The 17,356-nt window shown below is 40.5% G+C and overlaps 2 protein-coding genes across 2 annotated transcripts in view; one reads left to right on the top strand and one right to left on the bottom strand.

Annotated features, from left to right (window-relative positions):
* MYO6 (myosin VI) overlaps positions 1 to 1,857 on the top strand; it is a 141,240-nt gene extending 139,383 nt beyond the window's left edge. Inside the window, 1 exon segment of the mRNA XM_059701144.1 lies at positions 451 to 1,857. Coding sequence (XP_059557127.1) covers positions 451 to 650 — 200 coding nt within the window. The 3' untranslated portion in view covers positions 651 to 1,857.
* A 5,260-nt stretch (positions 1,858 to 7,117) lies between these two features.
* Positions 7,118 to 17,356, bottom strand: part of IMPG1 (interphotoreceptor matrix proteoglycan 1) — a 119,150-nt gene continuing 108,911 nt past the window's right edge. Inside the window, exons 15-17 of the mRNA XM_059699709.1 lie at positions 15,074 to 15,272; positions 9,553 to 9,644; positions 7,118 to 7,523 (exon numbers count right to left, since the gene is read on the bottom strand). Of these exons, the coding sequence (XP_059555692.1) occupies positions 7,333 to 7,523; positions 9,553 to 9,644; positions 15,074 to 15,272 (482 nt within the window). The 3' untranslated portion in view covers positions 7,118 to 7,332. The remainder of the gene's footprint in view (positions 7,524 to 9,552; positions 9,645 to 15,073; positions 15,273 to 17,356) is intronic.

Raw genomic sequence — 17,356 nt, 5'->3', positions numbered from 1 at the left:
TGTAATAATTCACTAAAAGTTCAGGATTGAGGGATGGAGTTTTGCAGTTAAATCATGTTTTCAGTTAGTTTGAGGTTTAATTTATTTATAATGTGAACTTTCTTGGATTATGTCCTTGTAGAACACATAGAAACTTGTCTATGTCCCAAGAACCTTTCCTTGGTATTAATTATATCAGTTGATCTGTAGCTGTTTAAGGAAATGTAGCATTTTTATTTGCCCTCATAATTTGTTTGATCAGTTGTAGTGATGGTACATTTTGAAAGGGTCTTTGGTGGAGGACAAACTCTTTCTCTGGTGAGTTTATTAAGCAGATTTCAATCCTGGGGGAAGAAAATCAAGTTTTGAAAGTTCTCAGATCTGTGAGAATTGATATATACTTCAGGAATAAGGGTTGTAGCAGTAGTTCTGAAAGAGATATGGTAATTCTCTGCTGTCTCATTTGTGCAGGTAAGGATGATATGGAGATGTGTGAGCTGAACCTTGAAGAGACAGGCCTGACTCGAAAGCGTGGTGCTGAGATTTTGCCAAGACAGTTTGAAGAAATCTGGGAACGCTGTGGAGGCATCCAGTACCTTCAGAACGCAATTGAGAGCAGACAGGCGAGGCCCACGTATGCCACGGCCATGCTGCAGAACCTGTTAAAGTAGATGTTACACTCCGACTGGCAGCAGGGAGCCCTGCCGCGGTACTAGGTAGGGTGTGTGCCTCAGAGATTTAACCATTCCACGATCATGTTAGAATTACTTCTACAAAGTGAACAGCTTTTGTTAATCATGGCTTTTTGTTAATTTAAGGTTAATTATGGTAGTGACTTTGGGACCTAAAAATTATTTTCCTATATCCAGCTGTAACTGTTAAACCTCTTGTTATTCTCATACTTGTTACACTTGGACAGATTCTGATATGTCTCATTCTGTGCAGACTACCCTAAGTCCATCATAATTGTTCTCTAGGAAAAGAAATTTGAAAAATCATTCAAAAGACTCGATTTCTAAGGATGGCACAGTATAATATAACTGGAATAATGAAACAGCTTAAATTTTCTTACAAAGATTAAGTCATTTAATATTTTGATTGGAAAAGCTTTCTACTTTCTTTACTCGCTTTTGCAGAAATTCATGGAAATTTCCATCAAAGGTGGAAATTTTTATTCCCCCCGTCTTTTGCAGTGTGTCTTAGTTTGAGTAAAGCCATTCGCCTGAAGTTCTAGCATTCTAGAATGAGCCTTATGTGATTGATGTACTGGATGATAAAGAAGGTACTCATAGTATTCTGCACGGATTTGTTTTTCTTTTCTATTACATTGTGGTGTTATAAGAATATTTTTCTTATATTCCATGAGCAAATAAAGGAAATTTAGATCATGTAAGTGCTTAAAAGTTTTGGGATAACTTTTCTTTCATTAAGAAAAGGAAATAGGTTTTAGGTGGCACTGTGGCTTAACTCTACTGGATTCAAATATTCCTCCAACTTCATCTCAATTGTGATTTTTATATCAAAATCTTGTCCAAGTTGTTTCATATGATTTAGGCTAGTGTTCTGCTTCAAAAAATCCTTGTTTTAAAAAAGTTCGTTGTGTCTTTTGGCCTTTGAGATTTTGGTAATTGTAGAGCTGTTTTATAAGCTTTGTAATTCAAAAGCCCTTGAACTGGGTAATTGCTTGCTTCATGTAACTGATAATTTAAGAAGTTTTCCCTGTGTGCTGTTAGTTTTGATCAAATGTCAGCAGTTTCTAGCCTAATATTTATGACTTTCATGTTAGGAATTTGGAGGCAAAAATACATCAAGGAATTATGTTGACATAATCCTAAAGAGTCTTGTTTGTATTTTAGAATAAAATTAGAAAATAAAATACTCTCTGCATTCTTTTTTTTCTGATTTCAAATGACACTAACTTTTGAACTGAGTTTTCAGTGATTTTTTTTCCCCTCGAAAGAGTACCTCCGCTAGGAAAATATTTCCCAGCTGATTAGATTAGTTTTCAGACACTGTTTTTAGAATTGCCTCTCCAGATCTTTGTACAGAAATATTTACTTATTACAATACTGTGCAAATGATTGTCTTCTGTTAAAGAAATTAAATGGCCCTGCCTATGCTACCGAGAATGTGAAAATGATTATCTTCTGAAGGATGTGTTACTCCATAGACTAACCCACCCTTGTGTCATTTGGTCCCTGTGATTGGCGACAGAAAGGCTTGGTTACTGACAATAAATGACCTGTTCCCTCTCTTCTCGTCACTCGCCTTTAATTGATGTTTTTATTTGTATACGATAGTGAATGGTAAGCTTTGTTTCTTAACTAGGAACAAGTAAAGTCCTTGAAGAAAATGTAGTCACCAAATATATTTTTAAGGACTTGTCTTAAACAGTTTATGTATCTCCCAGACTCATATAGCCACTAGATGGAAGACTAATCAACCATATGATTATTATAATGAGAGGACTTAACATTTTGAAGAATTTGTAAGAAATACATCACAGCAAAGCACTGTTACAAGTCTTTTACTTTAATAGCTAGTGAAATTATAGTCTTAAGCCATTTTGCTGCTAATTATGTCACATAGCTGTCCTAGAACTTACCTAATTAAAGTAGTCTCCTGAGGTAGCTGTGGCTACCAGGAGAACTGCCCTAATTCAGACAGACTCACAGTAACCTACATACGGACATGCACATACTCACAGAAGCCCCTCTGCCAGGGAACTTAGGGCCTCGCCAGCCTTTCAGGGAAAGAGCAGAAATTGTGTTCTAAACGATGTTGATGCAACTGCTTTATGGTGTACACAATCAGAGCCACAGGCGCTAGGTGGAAACTGTAGGAATCAAACGCCAATTCATATTTTAATCAGTCATTTTAATTGAGATGTAAAACTAGAATTTAAGCCAGCCCACTGTATATTCACCCATTGTACGCCATAAGCGTCTGTAGACACAAGCGGTGGACCTTCCCCACACGCCACGTGCGTCTATAAAAAAAATGTTTTCCCTAAGTGGCAGCCCTGGCCAACTTTAAAATCATTTTTTCATGAGAATTTTCAGCTGAAAATATTCAAGAACACCTGAATTGTGAGTAATACATTTATTTTTATAATATTCATTGCAAATTGATTTTTTAAATTAAATTCAAAATATCGTGGTGTGTAGGGATGGTTTCCGTTTTGGACGTGTGGCAGTTAACTGATTATGAACTAATCTTTTTTTAATGCTTATCTCCCTCAATACCAGTTCCTTCCTTAGTGAATGCTCTGCAAAGGTAGATATGCATAAAATACTTAAAATGAGAACACAAAATATTTTCACATCAATTCAGTTATAATGTAATTCCTAATTCCACTACCACATTTGACATATGCCCCTAATACACATAAAAGAAAGAGTGAGTTTAGTTGTAAAGTTGAGTAGGTGGCACCTCCTCGAACAGTTGTGAGAAGAAAGACTGCATCTAGGAGCACAAGCCCACACATAAGACGTTCAACTGTGACTTGAATTCCGCTCTCTACAATGATGTCTCATAGATGACTCTTTCCAGTAGCATTGTGAATCCTTTTGTTCTGCCAGCAACCAAGAAGTTACCACCTGAAGTGGAAAATAGGTGATATTTGCAGAAGCGTAGCTAGAGAATAGAAACTCCCAGGCAAGGATAATAATGAGGACTTATTGTTTATAGAGCCTCATTAATCAAATTAAAAAAGATATTTTCACTCACAGGTTATTAACTACGGTCCTCGAGGGATCCAAATGTGCAGATCTTTGGTTTTGTTACCTGAACTACTTAGATCAGTAGAACAAATATTTATTGAACGGATCAGTCAGTCAATTAATACAGTGTTAGAGGTAGATCTACTTCCTTTTACAGAGGAGGTACCAGAGATCCCGAGAGGTCAAGTCATTTAGTTCTAGACTGTGTGTGTGTGTGAGAGAGAGAGAGAGAGAGAGAGAGAGAGAAAGAAATGCCTTTGCTCCAATCAGGTGGAGAAAAAAGGAATCAAAAGGAGCAAACACTTTGCATGGCCCCCTGAGGGTTTACAAAGGGCTGCCCCCCCCCCCCCATCCCTCCACATCTTCAGAGGTGACAGGTTTTCTCTTTCACAACCAGCAATAAGAAGTATTGATGGTTTTTATTCATCACAGAAGATAAACAAGGGAGAAGAGGGCAGAGGATATCTACAAAGGAGAATAAGGACAAGTTGGGGATAGCAGTTGTAACAAAAAGGAAAGAGAAGAGCAGTGGTGGAGGAGAAAGAAAAGGGTGTGCCTCTGAAGACTACATCCCCAGGTTGAAAAACACTGATACATTTTGGGTGACAAAGCACTTTTAGATCTTTGCTAAACTTCAGTATGTAAGAGCAGAAGCTATGGTTATTAAACTTGGACCAGAATAGAGCTGGTATATATGTCCTTAGCATGTAGAAGTGGCACTGCCACCCTGGAGAAGGCCAGCGACGAGCAGACACTCTGTGGGTAAGCCTCCAGGTGGAGTCAAATGGAGATACCCTCACAGGTAGAGCCTACCTGTGCCGGGACCAGATCTATGAATATAAGTTCAGTTCAAATCAGTGTATTCTTCCTTCCCATCACTGATCTAACGTGTGAAGTAAGTTGTCTTACTTTTAGTTGTCATCCCTTTTAAGAAGTTTTTTTTTTCAAGAGATAATCGAAAAAACACACATCAAAAAGAGAATCTTTAATCCTAATTAGTACCTATGCAGAATGTCACTTTCAAACCTCAAATAGGTTTATTAATTGGCCATTTTCTTTTTACTTTAGAAAATTCATCTCATTGTAACTGATACCTAATTTTTCCTCAATTCCTTAAAAATGTATATCTGATGCTTTCCTAAAATACTGATGTACTGGAAATAAAAACAATAAACGCTTTCTATGTAGAACTTCCTCCTGCATCTTGTACTTTTAATACAGTTCCAGGTGCAATCAGTTTTTTAAAGTTGTCAATGTTGCAATTGTTGCCCCATGTCTCAGATGGAATAATGTGAGAATCTGGGATTCTGAAGCTTCATCCAGTCACGAGAGCTGGATCCCCTGTGCTGGGTGCTGTAGGAAGAGGCAAGGAACTCACGTAATCGAAGCTTCCTAGAGCTTTGGCCCAAACTCCTATGGGGTTTCCATCCAGGGAACAAGCAGCTATGTGAGCCACAACTCCTCGGTTGCCTAGTTGAGAGAACATTCCCCAGGCCCTTGCCAATCTGAGGTGACACAGGATGTAAAAACGGGCCCCAAAGAAGAGGCCTTCCAATACACCTGGTTTACGTAGGCTATTTCATTCCTCTCATCTGGGACCTACCATGACCCAGGTGGTCATCTCAATGTGCAGGGACTCGGCTGTCTAGCCTCCACAGCCCTTCTCTGGCTGGTTTGAAAAGACCAGTCTAAAGAGTGGGTGATCCTAAGAATGAGAGGCATTTGGCTCAAACACAATGGAGGGTTTACCTATTTCTCTTTCCCCATCAAAAACCACCTTCTCTGCAGTAGTTAGAACACAACTGAGATGTAGGCAGTGAAGGGCACATAATGGGAGATGAGAGTATTAGGTTTTCATTTTCTCTTGATGAGTTTTTTTCATGAACATTCGGTTCACCTATCATTTCTAACAAGCATGTTTTCCTCTGGGAAGTTCCAGGGACGTGGAAGTGAGCAGGTACATCTCCTGCCACCATTCTTGGCTTTGTGGCCCTTTATTGCCACATCACAGTTTGAAGTCCTTGTCAGATACCATAGCTCCTCATTTTGGGGGAGGATTGGGGTGGGAATAGGGATGAAATTTATACATTCGTTGGAGCAACATGAGGGAATGTTAAGGATTTGTAACCTGGAGCACATATCACTTCCCCAAAGATTGTCTCTGTTGTTGAGAAATATTTGGTTTTGTTTTTATTTTTGAAGCTTACTGCTAAAATGTTGCTGTCAATGTTTAATATTTTGCTCTCTTTTAGCCGCATTAAACACATGCTTGACATCATTCATTATCATCCATAACGCAAACCCAGGGACTAGCTACTAAAACACAGACATATTTTATTATAAATCAATGAATGAATATATGGTGTTTCTATTTTATTGAAACTAAGGTTTTGCAGCAAATATACTTGATAGTAGAACATTTGAAAGAGATACAGAGGAATTCATGTTTCATTAAGCAGCACATTAAAAACTGGCTCAACTGGATCACCTTGATCCAGCCTACCTAAGCACACACCAGAGTTAGCGTAACGGAGTTAAGAGATTATAGGAAGACGTAGTGCATTTGTGGTGGAAACAGGAATTGGTTATGTCACAAAGTACAACCTTACTTTTTCCCGGTATAGTGTGTTCCTTTAAAATAGCTTTATACAGCAACAGGAAAAGATTTCCTATGATGTGTATATCTGAACTCCCGTTACGTTTTCTTTTAAAGAAATCAATCAGAAATTATTGGCAACAAAACAACCTACCATGTAAGCAGTAACCCTATATAATAAAGATGTAATATGCAAATGGTCTTTACGCTGTGAAGCGTAACACCCGACCCAGAACGACCGATCAGGAGGAGTGTGGGGCAGCGAGCTACAAGCAGGTGGCTGAGCGCTACAGGAGAGGGCAGGGCAGGAAGCTATGGGGGTTGGGGGGGCGGTGAGGGGAAGGGGGCGGGGGGAGCTACCGGAGAGCGGGGCAGCGGGCAGAGAGCTACTGGAGAGCGACATAGAGCCACTGGCGAGCTATTGGCGCATGGATCCGTGCACAGGGCTACTAGTTTCTCATAAAATTAATGTGCCTAAGAACTGAAGTGTGTGTGTGTGTGTGTGACAAATACTGAAGTGTGGAGCATATGTACCCTCACCAGTGTTTACCTACTATATATGTCCATGCCTGTAGAGACCTGATCTCCTTGCATAAGTAATCAACTTTTATGTACATTCTAACATCTGAAGAGCTTTGCTTCTGATATATTGTTCACCTTCCACCCCCAAAACAATAGATTGCACTTGTAAATGATCTGTGAACAAGATTTTCAGGGCAGCTGGAAGCAAACCTGGTTTACTATTTCCTTCGCTATCACCCAGGAATAGCCAAAACGGCTCACTGGTTGTGTTTTGGATTTTGATAAATAAGCACCCTTTCCTTCAGAAGGTACCAGTCATCAGTGCGCAGCCTTCTCTATTTGAAATGTGGTGCGTGCTGGATCTCAGTGTTGTCTGTAGGCCTGGCGTCTCACAACCAGTGAATATGCCTGCCTACGTTTTCAGAATTTTGACATAGTGCATTCAATTTTCCTTGAGAAAGCAAGCCATGTCTCTTGAGATAGATTAAATGATAACATGTACATTTTCAGTTTTTAATTTCCTTCCCAATCTTGATGGTTAAATTCTTCATATCCTACCGTCAGTGATTCAGGGTTTCTTTTCCTGGTTACCTGGAAGGAAAATAATTTTAAGAGCTTAAGAAATGCCATCGAAGAGCAAATCAATGACTCATTTAAAAATGGCCTCTGCTGATGGATGAGAATATGCTTGCCATTTAGGGTATCTTTTTTGAAAGGTTGAAGATGCTTCCAAAATATTTCCTACTTTTTAACCTGCTATAAATAGAATCCATCTCTTCTTAAACCAATTCACATTCTCAGGCTGAACTTTCTTTTGAAGCAGGGGTAGCAAATAGTTTGTGAATGAAAGTCACCAGGTTCCCTTCCAACCATAGCAGACGTTGTTATTCCACGTTGCTGTTTCATTTGAATTGTGGTTCTTAATTCTACCTGGCACTTCAGGATTTGGTTGGTGTTTGCTTCATCCTGGCCATTTTGTTAATATTAGATCCTGTGTCCCATTGTCATTTTATGGCTCGAGTCTGCACTTTATCTGGCTTTCCAACTTTCTTTGTTTCAGGAAGTCAAAATGGCCCACATTATTTCCAGTGTGTACTCGGACACATGCTACTATGATTAGCATTTGATGTGACTGTATATTGTATATTGATTGCATATTGACCATAATAACTTGTTTCAAGTGTAAGCTTTGATGCGTCTCCATCTAACACTATGGATCTCAGGTAGGGTGGACACTGGTTGATGATCATTCATTTTTACCATCAGAGACTAGGTATAATTTATGAAACTAGGTGTGATTTCAGGCTAAACATTTTCCAAGGTATTTTTCCCAAAGTCATTTTGAAAAAGTTCAATGTAGGCTATATTTAACCTGGTTATAGATAAATTATTTCCCTTTGTCAGATACATTTTTTTTTTTTTTTTTTTTTAGTAAAGTAATTTGATGAGTAATTTACAAGAGGTAACTAGGACACTGGAAGGAACATTTATCTGAGGATGAACTTTTAGGAATTTTTGAAGTTGCTCATTCACAAATCACTTTTTCTACATAATTATTTTTCTACATATTTTGGTTTGGCTGAGTATTTGAAATAAAAAAAAGATATTTTATAAGTACATGCATAAAATGATTCAGTTCCAGGAATGTAAATTATCATTATGAAAATTTCAGCCATGTTGAAATGCATTGATAAATCACGTGTATATTTTTATAAGAAAGGTTAAGAATATTATAAAATACTCGGATTATTTCTGTTATTTTATAGTTTTGCCTACACATTTCAGTTAATGCTAATCTTCTGTCTCTACCCTTCCTGCACCAGGAAATCCCCCCCCCCCCCTTGAAAATGCTAAATCAAAAACCCTGGCAAGGAAAGGAAAAGTGCTTTTAATGAATTCTATTTAAAATAAGAGTCAGGCTCAGAAATATTTTAAATGTCCTTCAAATTTCAGTGATTAAAATCAGCATTTAAAAGTATGTTTAACACTAGTTTCGTGTGCTTGATTTTTAGAGTGACCTGATGACCTACAAAAGAAAGCAGAACACGATATTCTATTTCCCAGGCGTATTGGCTTTAACAGCAACTACGACTTGCTACTCTTTTGGTTTGAAAATGATGAGTGAAAATGGGCAGCACATTTTGCTAATGCCTTTGTTAGACTTGGAGGAAGTGTGCTTTCTGCACCTCCCCCCCACCCCGGGTTTTGCCTTCCAGTTGGCTTGCTGTTTCCCAGGCAGTGGCCTCAGAGGGTTGAACAAAGCTCATGGGAAAGATGAAATGATAAGTTCATCTTGCAAGAAGTGGAGTTATTTTTCAAGTCAAGTTCTGAGTTGTGGTTACTGAAAAAAACAACTCTATAACATTTTGTTCATGCAATTTAAAAATGAAACTTATTTTAAAATCTTATGTATATTATCCCAGACTCCTCTCTATATGTACATATTATGTCATTACTGAGGGCAGTATATACACATTTTACACTTTGCTTTTTTCCTCTTCACCTTATAAAATGGGTATAATATTTGGGGGATACTTTCTGACATATGTTCCCTTGTCAGTAAACTTTTCTTTCTCTGAACATTCTGCTCCTTATAACTTCAGGGAAAGGGGGGAGGTGGGCATCACTGTAGGAAGAGGGAAACTCATCTTGGTCCAGTGCTTGATGGGGAGAAGGCAGAGGAGAGAGGTATGTTTCTAGGAGGTTGAGTAACAAGTCCCCTGTTCCCCCTACCACCAGCGAAGGCAATCTTTTTGCTCCAGTTTGTCTTGGGTGATTGGGAGGCTTTGAGACTACCCGAGGAGCGGCAGGTGCTGAGGTCAGAACTAAGAGTTCACAGCTGAGGAGAATACGGGAATAGAAACTTTCCCAAGGACCTGGTGAGACAAGGAGAGACCGCTCCCCCAATGCATACAGATTGCGTCTTGGAGAAGAGAAGGGAAGGGGAGAAGATCTCTGAGCCTGACTATATATTTCAAGAAAACTGAGATACCTGAAGCAATTGCTTAAACTGTTAATCAGATGAAATCTTAAAAACTGGATTGGACTATATTAAACTCCACTTCTTTCCAGCTCCCCTTCTTTAACCCAGTGGTAAAAGGGCTCAAAAGAGAGTGGGGAACAGCTACTAGAGGGGGAAAAGGACATCGCCCACCTCACACATCTGAGGAGTAGCGCGTGAGTAAACCTGTGATCTTACTGTGGTTAAAACAGGTTCTTTCATGTTACTAAAACCTCTTCATAAGAGTCACTTTGTACCATCAGGTATTTAATCTGGCCCCTACGTTTGTAAGTGATTCTCATTGTAAATGTCACAAAGAACACAGAGTCCTATTAAAGGACAAAGTGAAAATTTTTAGATCTGAAGAGGAAGTCATAAATAATTTACTCTCTCAGATCTAGATTTGCATTTTCTGAGTATGTATGATGACAGTTGTGATTAACAAAAGTAAAAATCATTAAGCCAAAAAAGGGAACGTTGAAAACGAAATTTTGTTTATTCTTAGGGAATTTTTCCAAGTAAGTTCCTAGAACAACTGAAAATATATATATACATATATATATAAAATCTAAAATTGAGGAAAATGGGAAATGTATGCACTATGCTCATAGATATTGAATGTGAAAAAGAATAGGAGTGATTAGAGTGTTGGCCTGTGTACTGGAGGGTCTAGGGTTCGGTTCCCAGGGAAGGGCACATACCTTGGTTGCAGGTTCGATCCCTGGCCCCAGTTGGGGCGCATGTGGGAGGCAACCTATCGATGTGTCTCTCTTACACCGATGTTTCTTTCTCTGTCTATCCCTGTCCCCCTCCCTTCCACTCTCTCTAAAAATCAATGGGAAAAATATCCTTGAGTGAGGATTAAAAAAAACAAAACAAAAGAATAGGAGGAAAAGTAAAGGTGAAAATAGAACAAAAGACAGTGACTTGTCAGTAGAATGACAAAGGTCTGGACCAACTGCAAAGGCTCCTTGTACATCAATGGACTCATCTCAGTCAGGCACTTGCCCACCACATAATTCTCCTATTTCCTTCTTCACTGGGTAGAATAACAGAAGTGCAGCCACGCTGACCGTTCTGTAGAGGCTGTTGCTTTCAGAGTTGGAGCACTTAGTGTCCTCACCTGATTTGCTTCTGAGTTGAGGTTTAAGTACCAAGTAGGGAATCTGTTTTCCTTACAGGGCTGCCTTTTTTGATAATTATCGAACAGCTCTAAAGATGCTAGCAGCTGGTAGCAGCTGGGAGTTTACGCTGAGGGAGCCTCTTTTTTAAAAAAATATATTTTATTGATCTTTTACAGAGAGGAAGGGAGAGAGATAGTCAGAAACATCAATGAGAGAGAAACATCGATCAGCTGCCTCCTGCACACCCCCTACTGAGGATGTGCCTGCAACGAAGGTACATGCCCTTGACCGGAATCGAACCTGGGACCTTTCAGTTCGCAGACCAACACTCTATCCACTGAGCCAAACTGGTTAGGGTGAGGAGCCTCTTATTCACGCCTTACCTTAACCCGCAAATGTATTCCTATTACTCCCATTAATACAGATGAGAGATTTGAGGTTTAAAGGGGAGGGAGATGTTGCTCAAGTTCACTAGTTAGGGCAGAGCTCGAATTTGAACTTGGGTATAGCTTAAAAACCTCTAATCTTAGTCAGTGTTGTAATGTATGTTAGATTCGGTAATCTGATCCCCATAAGTAAGTTGCAGTCACATAAATGATGGCATCTGTGAGCAACGGCAGTAACTGCTGGGAGGGGGAGCAGGTGGTGGGGATCCGGGAGGGACTCAGCTCTGCTGTGCTCAGGGTTCTGCTCCACTGAGAGTCCTTCTGAAGCAGCTCATGGGGCGATGGGGCGATGGGGTTTGTCCTCTTGTTGAGGATTTTCTTTTCTCCCCAAAAGAAATTGAGTATCTTCCTCTCCCTCCTTCTGGTCTTTCTCCTCCCTGCCTCCCTCCCCTGCTTCCTCACTTCCTTGTTATCTATTGCCCAGCACCTCACATAGTGACTAGCACATGGGGGCTCAAAAATGCTTGCTGAATGGAGTCAGTGAAGGGGCCTCTTATCCGGTGTATTTGAGCCCTGGAAGGTCATGCTCTCTATTCCCAGAGGCAGGCACAGGTCAGGGAGCAGAGCCCCGAAAACCTTCCTAAGACCTGTCGCTTCCCGATCAGCCTGTGTCCTACCCTACTGACTTCACTATGACAACCTAGAACGATAAGGGATATTCCTTCAGAGGGATGTTTAAAATGACAAATTGCACAGCCATCTGCAGCAAATTGGGCTGATTAAAACAAAAACGGAATCTAGTACTGCTCTTAAAAGCCACCTGCAAACCCCTTCTCCTTATTCGTCTTACTAGGGTCTTGCTCATTCACTGTTCTCTGCCTGCCACCCCGGGCCCTTTTAAATTACACAAGTGATACATGCACGTATTCTCATAATTAAAAAACTTGGACCCCATTTCCACTCTTTTCCAATGTTAACTGGAATCATAAATGAGTGTGTCTTTTAAATCATGTATTTACTATGCTTTTAGTTACGTATTTGCTTGAATCATACAAAACTGCCAATGTTGGATGATTTGTTACCAACAAAATAGCAATGCCATGTGCTTGAACCTAATATATTATAAATACAGAGTTTTGTTATTAATTTATTACATAAGCAGGACCTATGAACCTACAATTCACATTTCTCGTTTAATGAAATGTCTTGGTTTTTTCCCTATGGCAGCTCCAGGAGAGCTATATTATTGCTTTTAACGGCTGTGTTCCATCGTGACTAATATACCACGCTATGAGGATTGAGCTATTCCCCCATAGGTGGGCTGTCCAGTGGTTTCACCGTTCAAAGCAATGGCTCTGTGCACATTTTTTTATACAAATATCTTAGTGCGCAAGTGCAACTATTTTTGCAGAAATAATTGTCCAAAAGTAGACTGAGTCTAGTTAAGATGTTTATAGGCAGTAACAAATATTTATTTAAGTTTTTTCCTATTTACACCCCATCAGCAATGCTTTACAGAGCTAGTTTTCCCTGACGTTATCCACTCTGGGTATTATTGACCTTATTCTGCCAAACGCATGAGTAATAAGTTACACTGCCTCATTGTTTCTGGATTTCCCTGATCATAGTGAGATTGAGCAACTTTTCCTGTTTTGTTGGTCATTCGGATCTCTTCTCTGTGTTTATTTGCTCATTTTAGTAATATGAAGTTTGCCTAATTGACACATAGAAACTCATTATTATATATGTTCAGCCTTTACGATAGAAGATAGGTTACAAATGCGTTTCTCTTGTTGTGTATATATTAACTTTATTTACGGTGTTTTTTTCTCTATGGAAGCCCTCTTCTTAATGTCTTCTGGGATTGGTGTCTTAACTAGGGAAGGCTTTTTAGCCTAAGACTATAGAAAAAATATTTTAAATATTTTTTCTCATACTTTCATAGTTTTGATTTTAGGTTTGAATCTTCGATATAGAATTGATTTGTGTGTAGTAAGAAACTAATTTTATTTTTTTCTAAATGGAAGGCCAATTGTGCTTTAACCATTATCGACCAGCCCATACTTTCCCTACTGATTTGAAGTGCTTGTTAAATAAATTCCTTAATATGTAAGGACTTATTTAGGTCTTGTATTTGTCCTATTAACCTGTTGTCTATCTCTGCATCTCCCTCAGTGTTCTAAATATTATTTCATGAGTTACTATCTTACAGAGAGGCCTCCCCATCATTGTACTTTAAGATTTTCTCCTGGACATTTTCATTTGCAGAGAAACTTTAGAACCAGAATGTGAAATTCCATAAAGAATCCAGTTGGGCTTTTAATTGGTATTAATTTAGGAGAAAACTGATAGCATCATCATAATCCTCACGTGCCTCAAGGGACACTGTGCTTTATGTGCTTTGTGAAGATGTTTCATAAACATAATTTCACGTATCCCTTGCAGTAACCCTTATCCAATGAGGAAGTTGAGGTTTAGAGAAGTTAAGTAATTTCTCCAAGTTTACTAATTACTTTATTAGTAAACTGCTAAGCCAAAATTTTAATTGCACTTTGACTCCAGAATATTGCTTCTTAACCGCTATTGTATAGTTGTCTTTAAAGTGTGAATAAGTTAAAGGAACAAGGTATGTTTCATCAAGAAAAAAGCTAAATCTCCTTTCTTGTTGCTCGAGTGTGGAAGCAGATTGCCGCGCGTCCCCTGGGTTGGAAATTAGGGACTGTGGTCACTAGAATGAGTAAGAGAGCAGTAGAAAAACCGGGATAGTCGGATAAAGACATAGCCTGGTGATTACCAGCGAGGACATGTGGGCGTGTGTGTGCTTGGAAGCTCACGGTGGGGAAGGCGGGCCGGCTCACACGGGAGCCTTGGGAGGGCAGAGTCCGCAGTGCGGACCTTATCGGGGTCAGGGGACTTGGAGGAGGATGAGGGACATTTGTGTCCCCTGGTTGGTCACCAGCCACCTCCGCCCTAAAGTCTGGTTCCGTGGTAGCGCACCTTCTTTTCCTCCGTCTAAAGAGCTTCGTTTAGCCTTTCTGTCAGAAATGAAGAATTAAACATACCATAGCACATCCATAGGCTGGACTACCCTGTAAGCATTGAAAATGACGCTACAGAAAATATTTAGTGACGTGGAGGAATGAATGTTCTATGTTAAAAAGCTGACTGTAAAACAAGAAGCCAGGCTGACTTCATTTTGCTTTAGAAAATTCTATGTAGATGTCCTACATACACATGTGCATCAAAAGAAAAGAGCAGTTAATATGACTTTTATCATTTTTCTATATTTTCCATTTTTCTTATAATGAAAGCTATTGTGTTTGCAAAGAGGGGAAAAGACAAGTATTACACACACACACACACACACACACACACACACACACACCAATTAAGGTATGGACCATGTGGTTTTCTCTCTTAAAGCTAACACAGGTTCTTTTTTCTTCCTTATTGGTCTTAATGAAATACTGTAGGAAAGCTTGAGCAGAGGTCTCCAAGTGTGACTTTTGGACCAGAAGTGTCAGCCTTACTGGTGCCCTACCCAGACCTACCGAGCCAGGGACAGGGCCGGGCAGCACCCAGCCATGTGGGCTTGGGCAAGTCGCCCTCCAGGAGATTCTCACGCTCGCTGAAGTTTGAGAACTGTGGGTTTAAAGGACCATATGCATTCATTCTAATGCCAGGTTTCTCAGAATTACAGATAACAAATTCCTGGGTCTATAAAGTTGGTGTGCTCGACCCACCTGCACGGAGCGCCCTTTCCCTGGATGACCTCCCATTCCTCTTGGGGGGCACAGCGGCCCAGGCCCCCCTGGTGGTCCGGGGCCCCCTGGCTCTCGTACCCAGGTCGGCAGCGACACTCTGCTTCCTCGGTCCACTCGTTCTGTACACACTGGGCAAATTCGCCACAGGCCAGGGGTTTGCAGGGATCTGCTTGGGCAGCTGTAAGAGATGGGGCAGATATTAGTGAAAGCGTGGAGGCCCGAATTACACACAAACCTTGTGCATCAGCATGGCCTGGAGGCCTTGTTAATACGCAGATTCCAGCCCCGCCCCCGAGTTTCTGATGTGTTTGAAGGAGGCCCCAGCGGTACTGACATCTGGTTTGGAGCACATTTTGACAACCACTGCATAGAAATTTGAGTTTTGATTTGCTAGTAATTTTTTCAGGTAAGTATTTTCTGCAGAGATGTGTAAATGTATACATTTAAGATCAGGTGTTCCTTATAAAGTAGTAGCCATTCATGAGGACATTTTGGAGAACTCAGGATAATTTTCTAATTTAAAAAATATCTTTCTCTTAGTCCCTTACTGATCCCTAAACCCCTAATGCCAGAGATTCATTCTTTTAGATTAATTGTTTTTCCTCTATTAAAATTCAAATAGACTTCTAGTCTGTTCTCTTTTGTCATTAATTGCTCTCTTTCGCCCTATTCTTAATTCTGTAGGGTTGTCTCAGATTGTTTGTAACGTGGATTATAAATTGAGAGAATCTCACGGTATTTAGTCCTGGAAGGCCCGTGGCTCCGGCAGCCTCTCTGTCTGTATGAGCTGGCACACTGAGCCCTCAGTCAGAGAAGCAATCGGTGGGCGGACGGCAGAACCACACTGGGGCTCGGGGCCTGAGACCATTGTTCTTTCTACCCTAGAGGGTTTCCTGTTACACCAGCCATTTATCCTTCAGATTATTCTTTTAATAAACACATTACCTGCCAGGAAGGAACTAGGGGACTGGTAGCTGTGTATAAAGTTGTTCTTGAAAGAAGCTTAGGGGAAGGCACAGAGTGCTTATATACAAGAAGCCCAGTACCTTGTCTAGCACAAGAGCCCTACATGTGAGCTCCCATTATGTTAGAGAGGAGATCACCGTGGGAGGGGATGGTTTGAGCTGAGTAAGGTGGGTTGCATCTGTATGTGCAAAGGCCACAAAAGCATCCTAATTGGACCAGCGGCATGAGCAGAGGCACAGAGGCGAGAGAGCAGCAGATGTAAGGATGGAGCAGGGGAAGCCCAGTGAGGAAAAAGCAGACACATGGACGGAAGGAAGGGAACTACGACTGGGAAAGGTAGAGCCAAACTCTGGGAGGTGTTGAATGCTGTGCGTAGGAATGAGGACTTTCTAGGCAGGTGGGAGCCACAGTGGATTTTGGGCGAGGGAAGAGTATGACCAGGATTGTGCTTTAGAAGATCTGTAAACAGAACTTAGAATTTTCAAAATTAGGAGCATTTCAGTGATCATCTGGTCTAGTAGTTCCCATGTGGGAACATTTTCAGAACTCAAATTCAGCAGGACTTAATAAGTTTTATACTAAAAAGAGGTTTGGTAGCTAAATGGTGTTTTTTGTTTGTTTGTTTTTAAATGCAGGGTGAAATAAATACAACAGGTTTCTCTCCCTTTCCTCTGTTCTCTTTTACCCTTTCTCTCCCTCCAACCTCACCCCCTTCTCTTTTTGCTTTTAAATCCCTGGTGGTCATAAATAAGCGAATATCTATTGTGAATCTTCGATCAGAGAACATAGAGGCTTTGCCAAATGGACTGACCTCAGAAGCTCTTTAAGTGGGTTGTTGGGGGACACCTTGTGGAGTGAGAATTTCAAAGACCCTCTTTGTTCACTGTCCTGGTCCAGCCCCTCCTTGTGGTGGACGAAGGAAGAGGAAGAGAGATAAGTGAGGCCACCCTAAAGCTGAGGCAGGAGCAGGCCCTGGAGAACACAGTTTTGGGTTTCCCAGCAGGTAGATCTGTTAAAAGTCTATGTGAAGCTGTATTTCTCTGCAGGTCCAGGGACCTGTATGGACAACCAGGCCTGGCTAAAGTGAACTGGTTTTCTCTGCCTCACAGCTGGCCATGTTATGGGATCCTTATCACTGTTCGGAAAATAACTCAAATTTATCCTGATAACCCAGATGATTCACGCGCAGGGCCTGGTTTAATCAATAACAGCTGCCAGCGACTTTACCCTCAAGACTTTTGTCTTGAAAACAGAAGCCAGGAGGGAACAATCAGAGCTCTGTTCTGCTCCCTGCAG

This window comes from Myotis daubentonii, chromosome 6 (genome assembly GCF_963259705.1).
Source record: "Myotis daubentonii chromosome 6, mMyoDau2.1, whole genome shotgun sequence".
Lineage (NCBI taxonomy): Eukaryota > Metazoa > Chordata > Mammalia > Chiroptera > Vespertilionidae > Myotis > Myotis daubentonii.
Note: the sequence above shows the minus strand (reverse complement) of the source record. Positions and strands in the feature narration are given on the sequence as shown.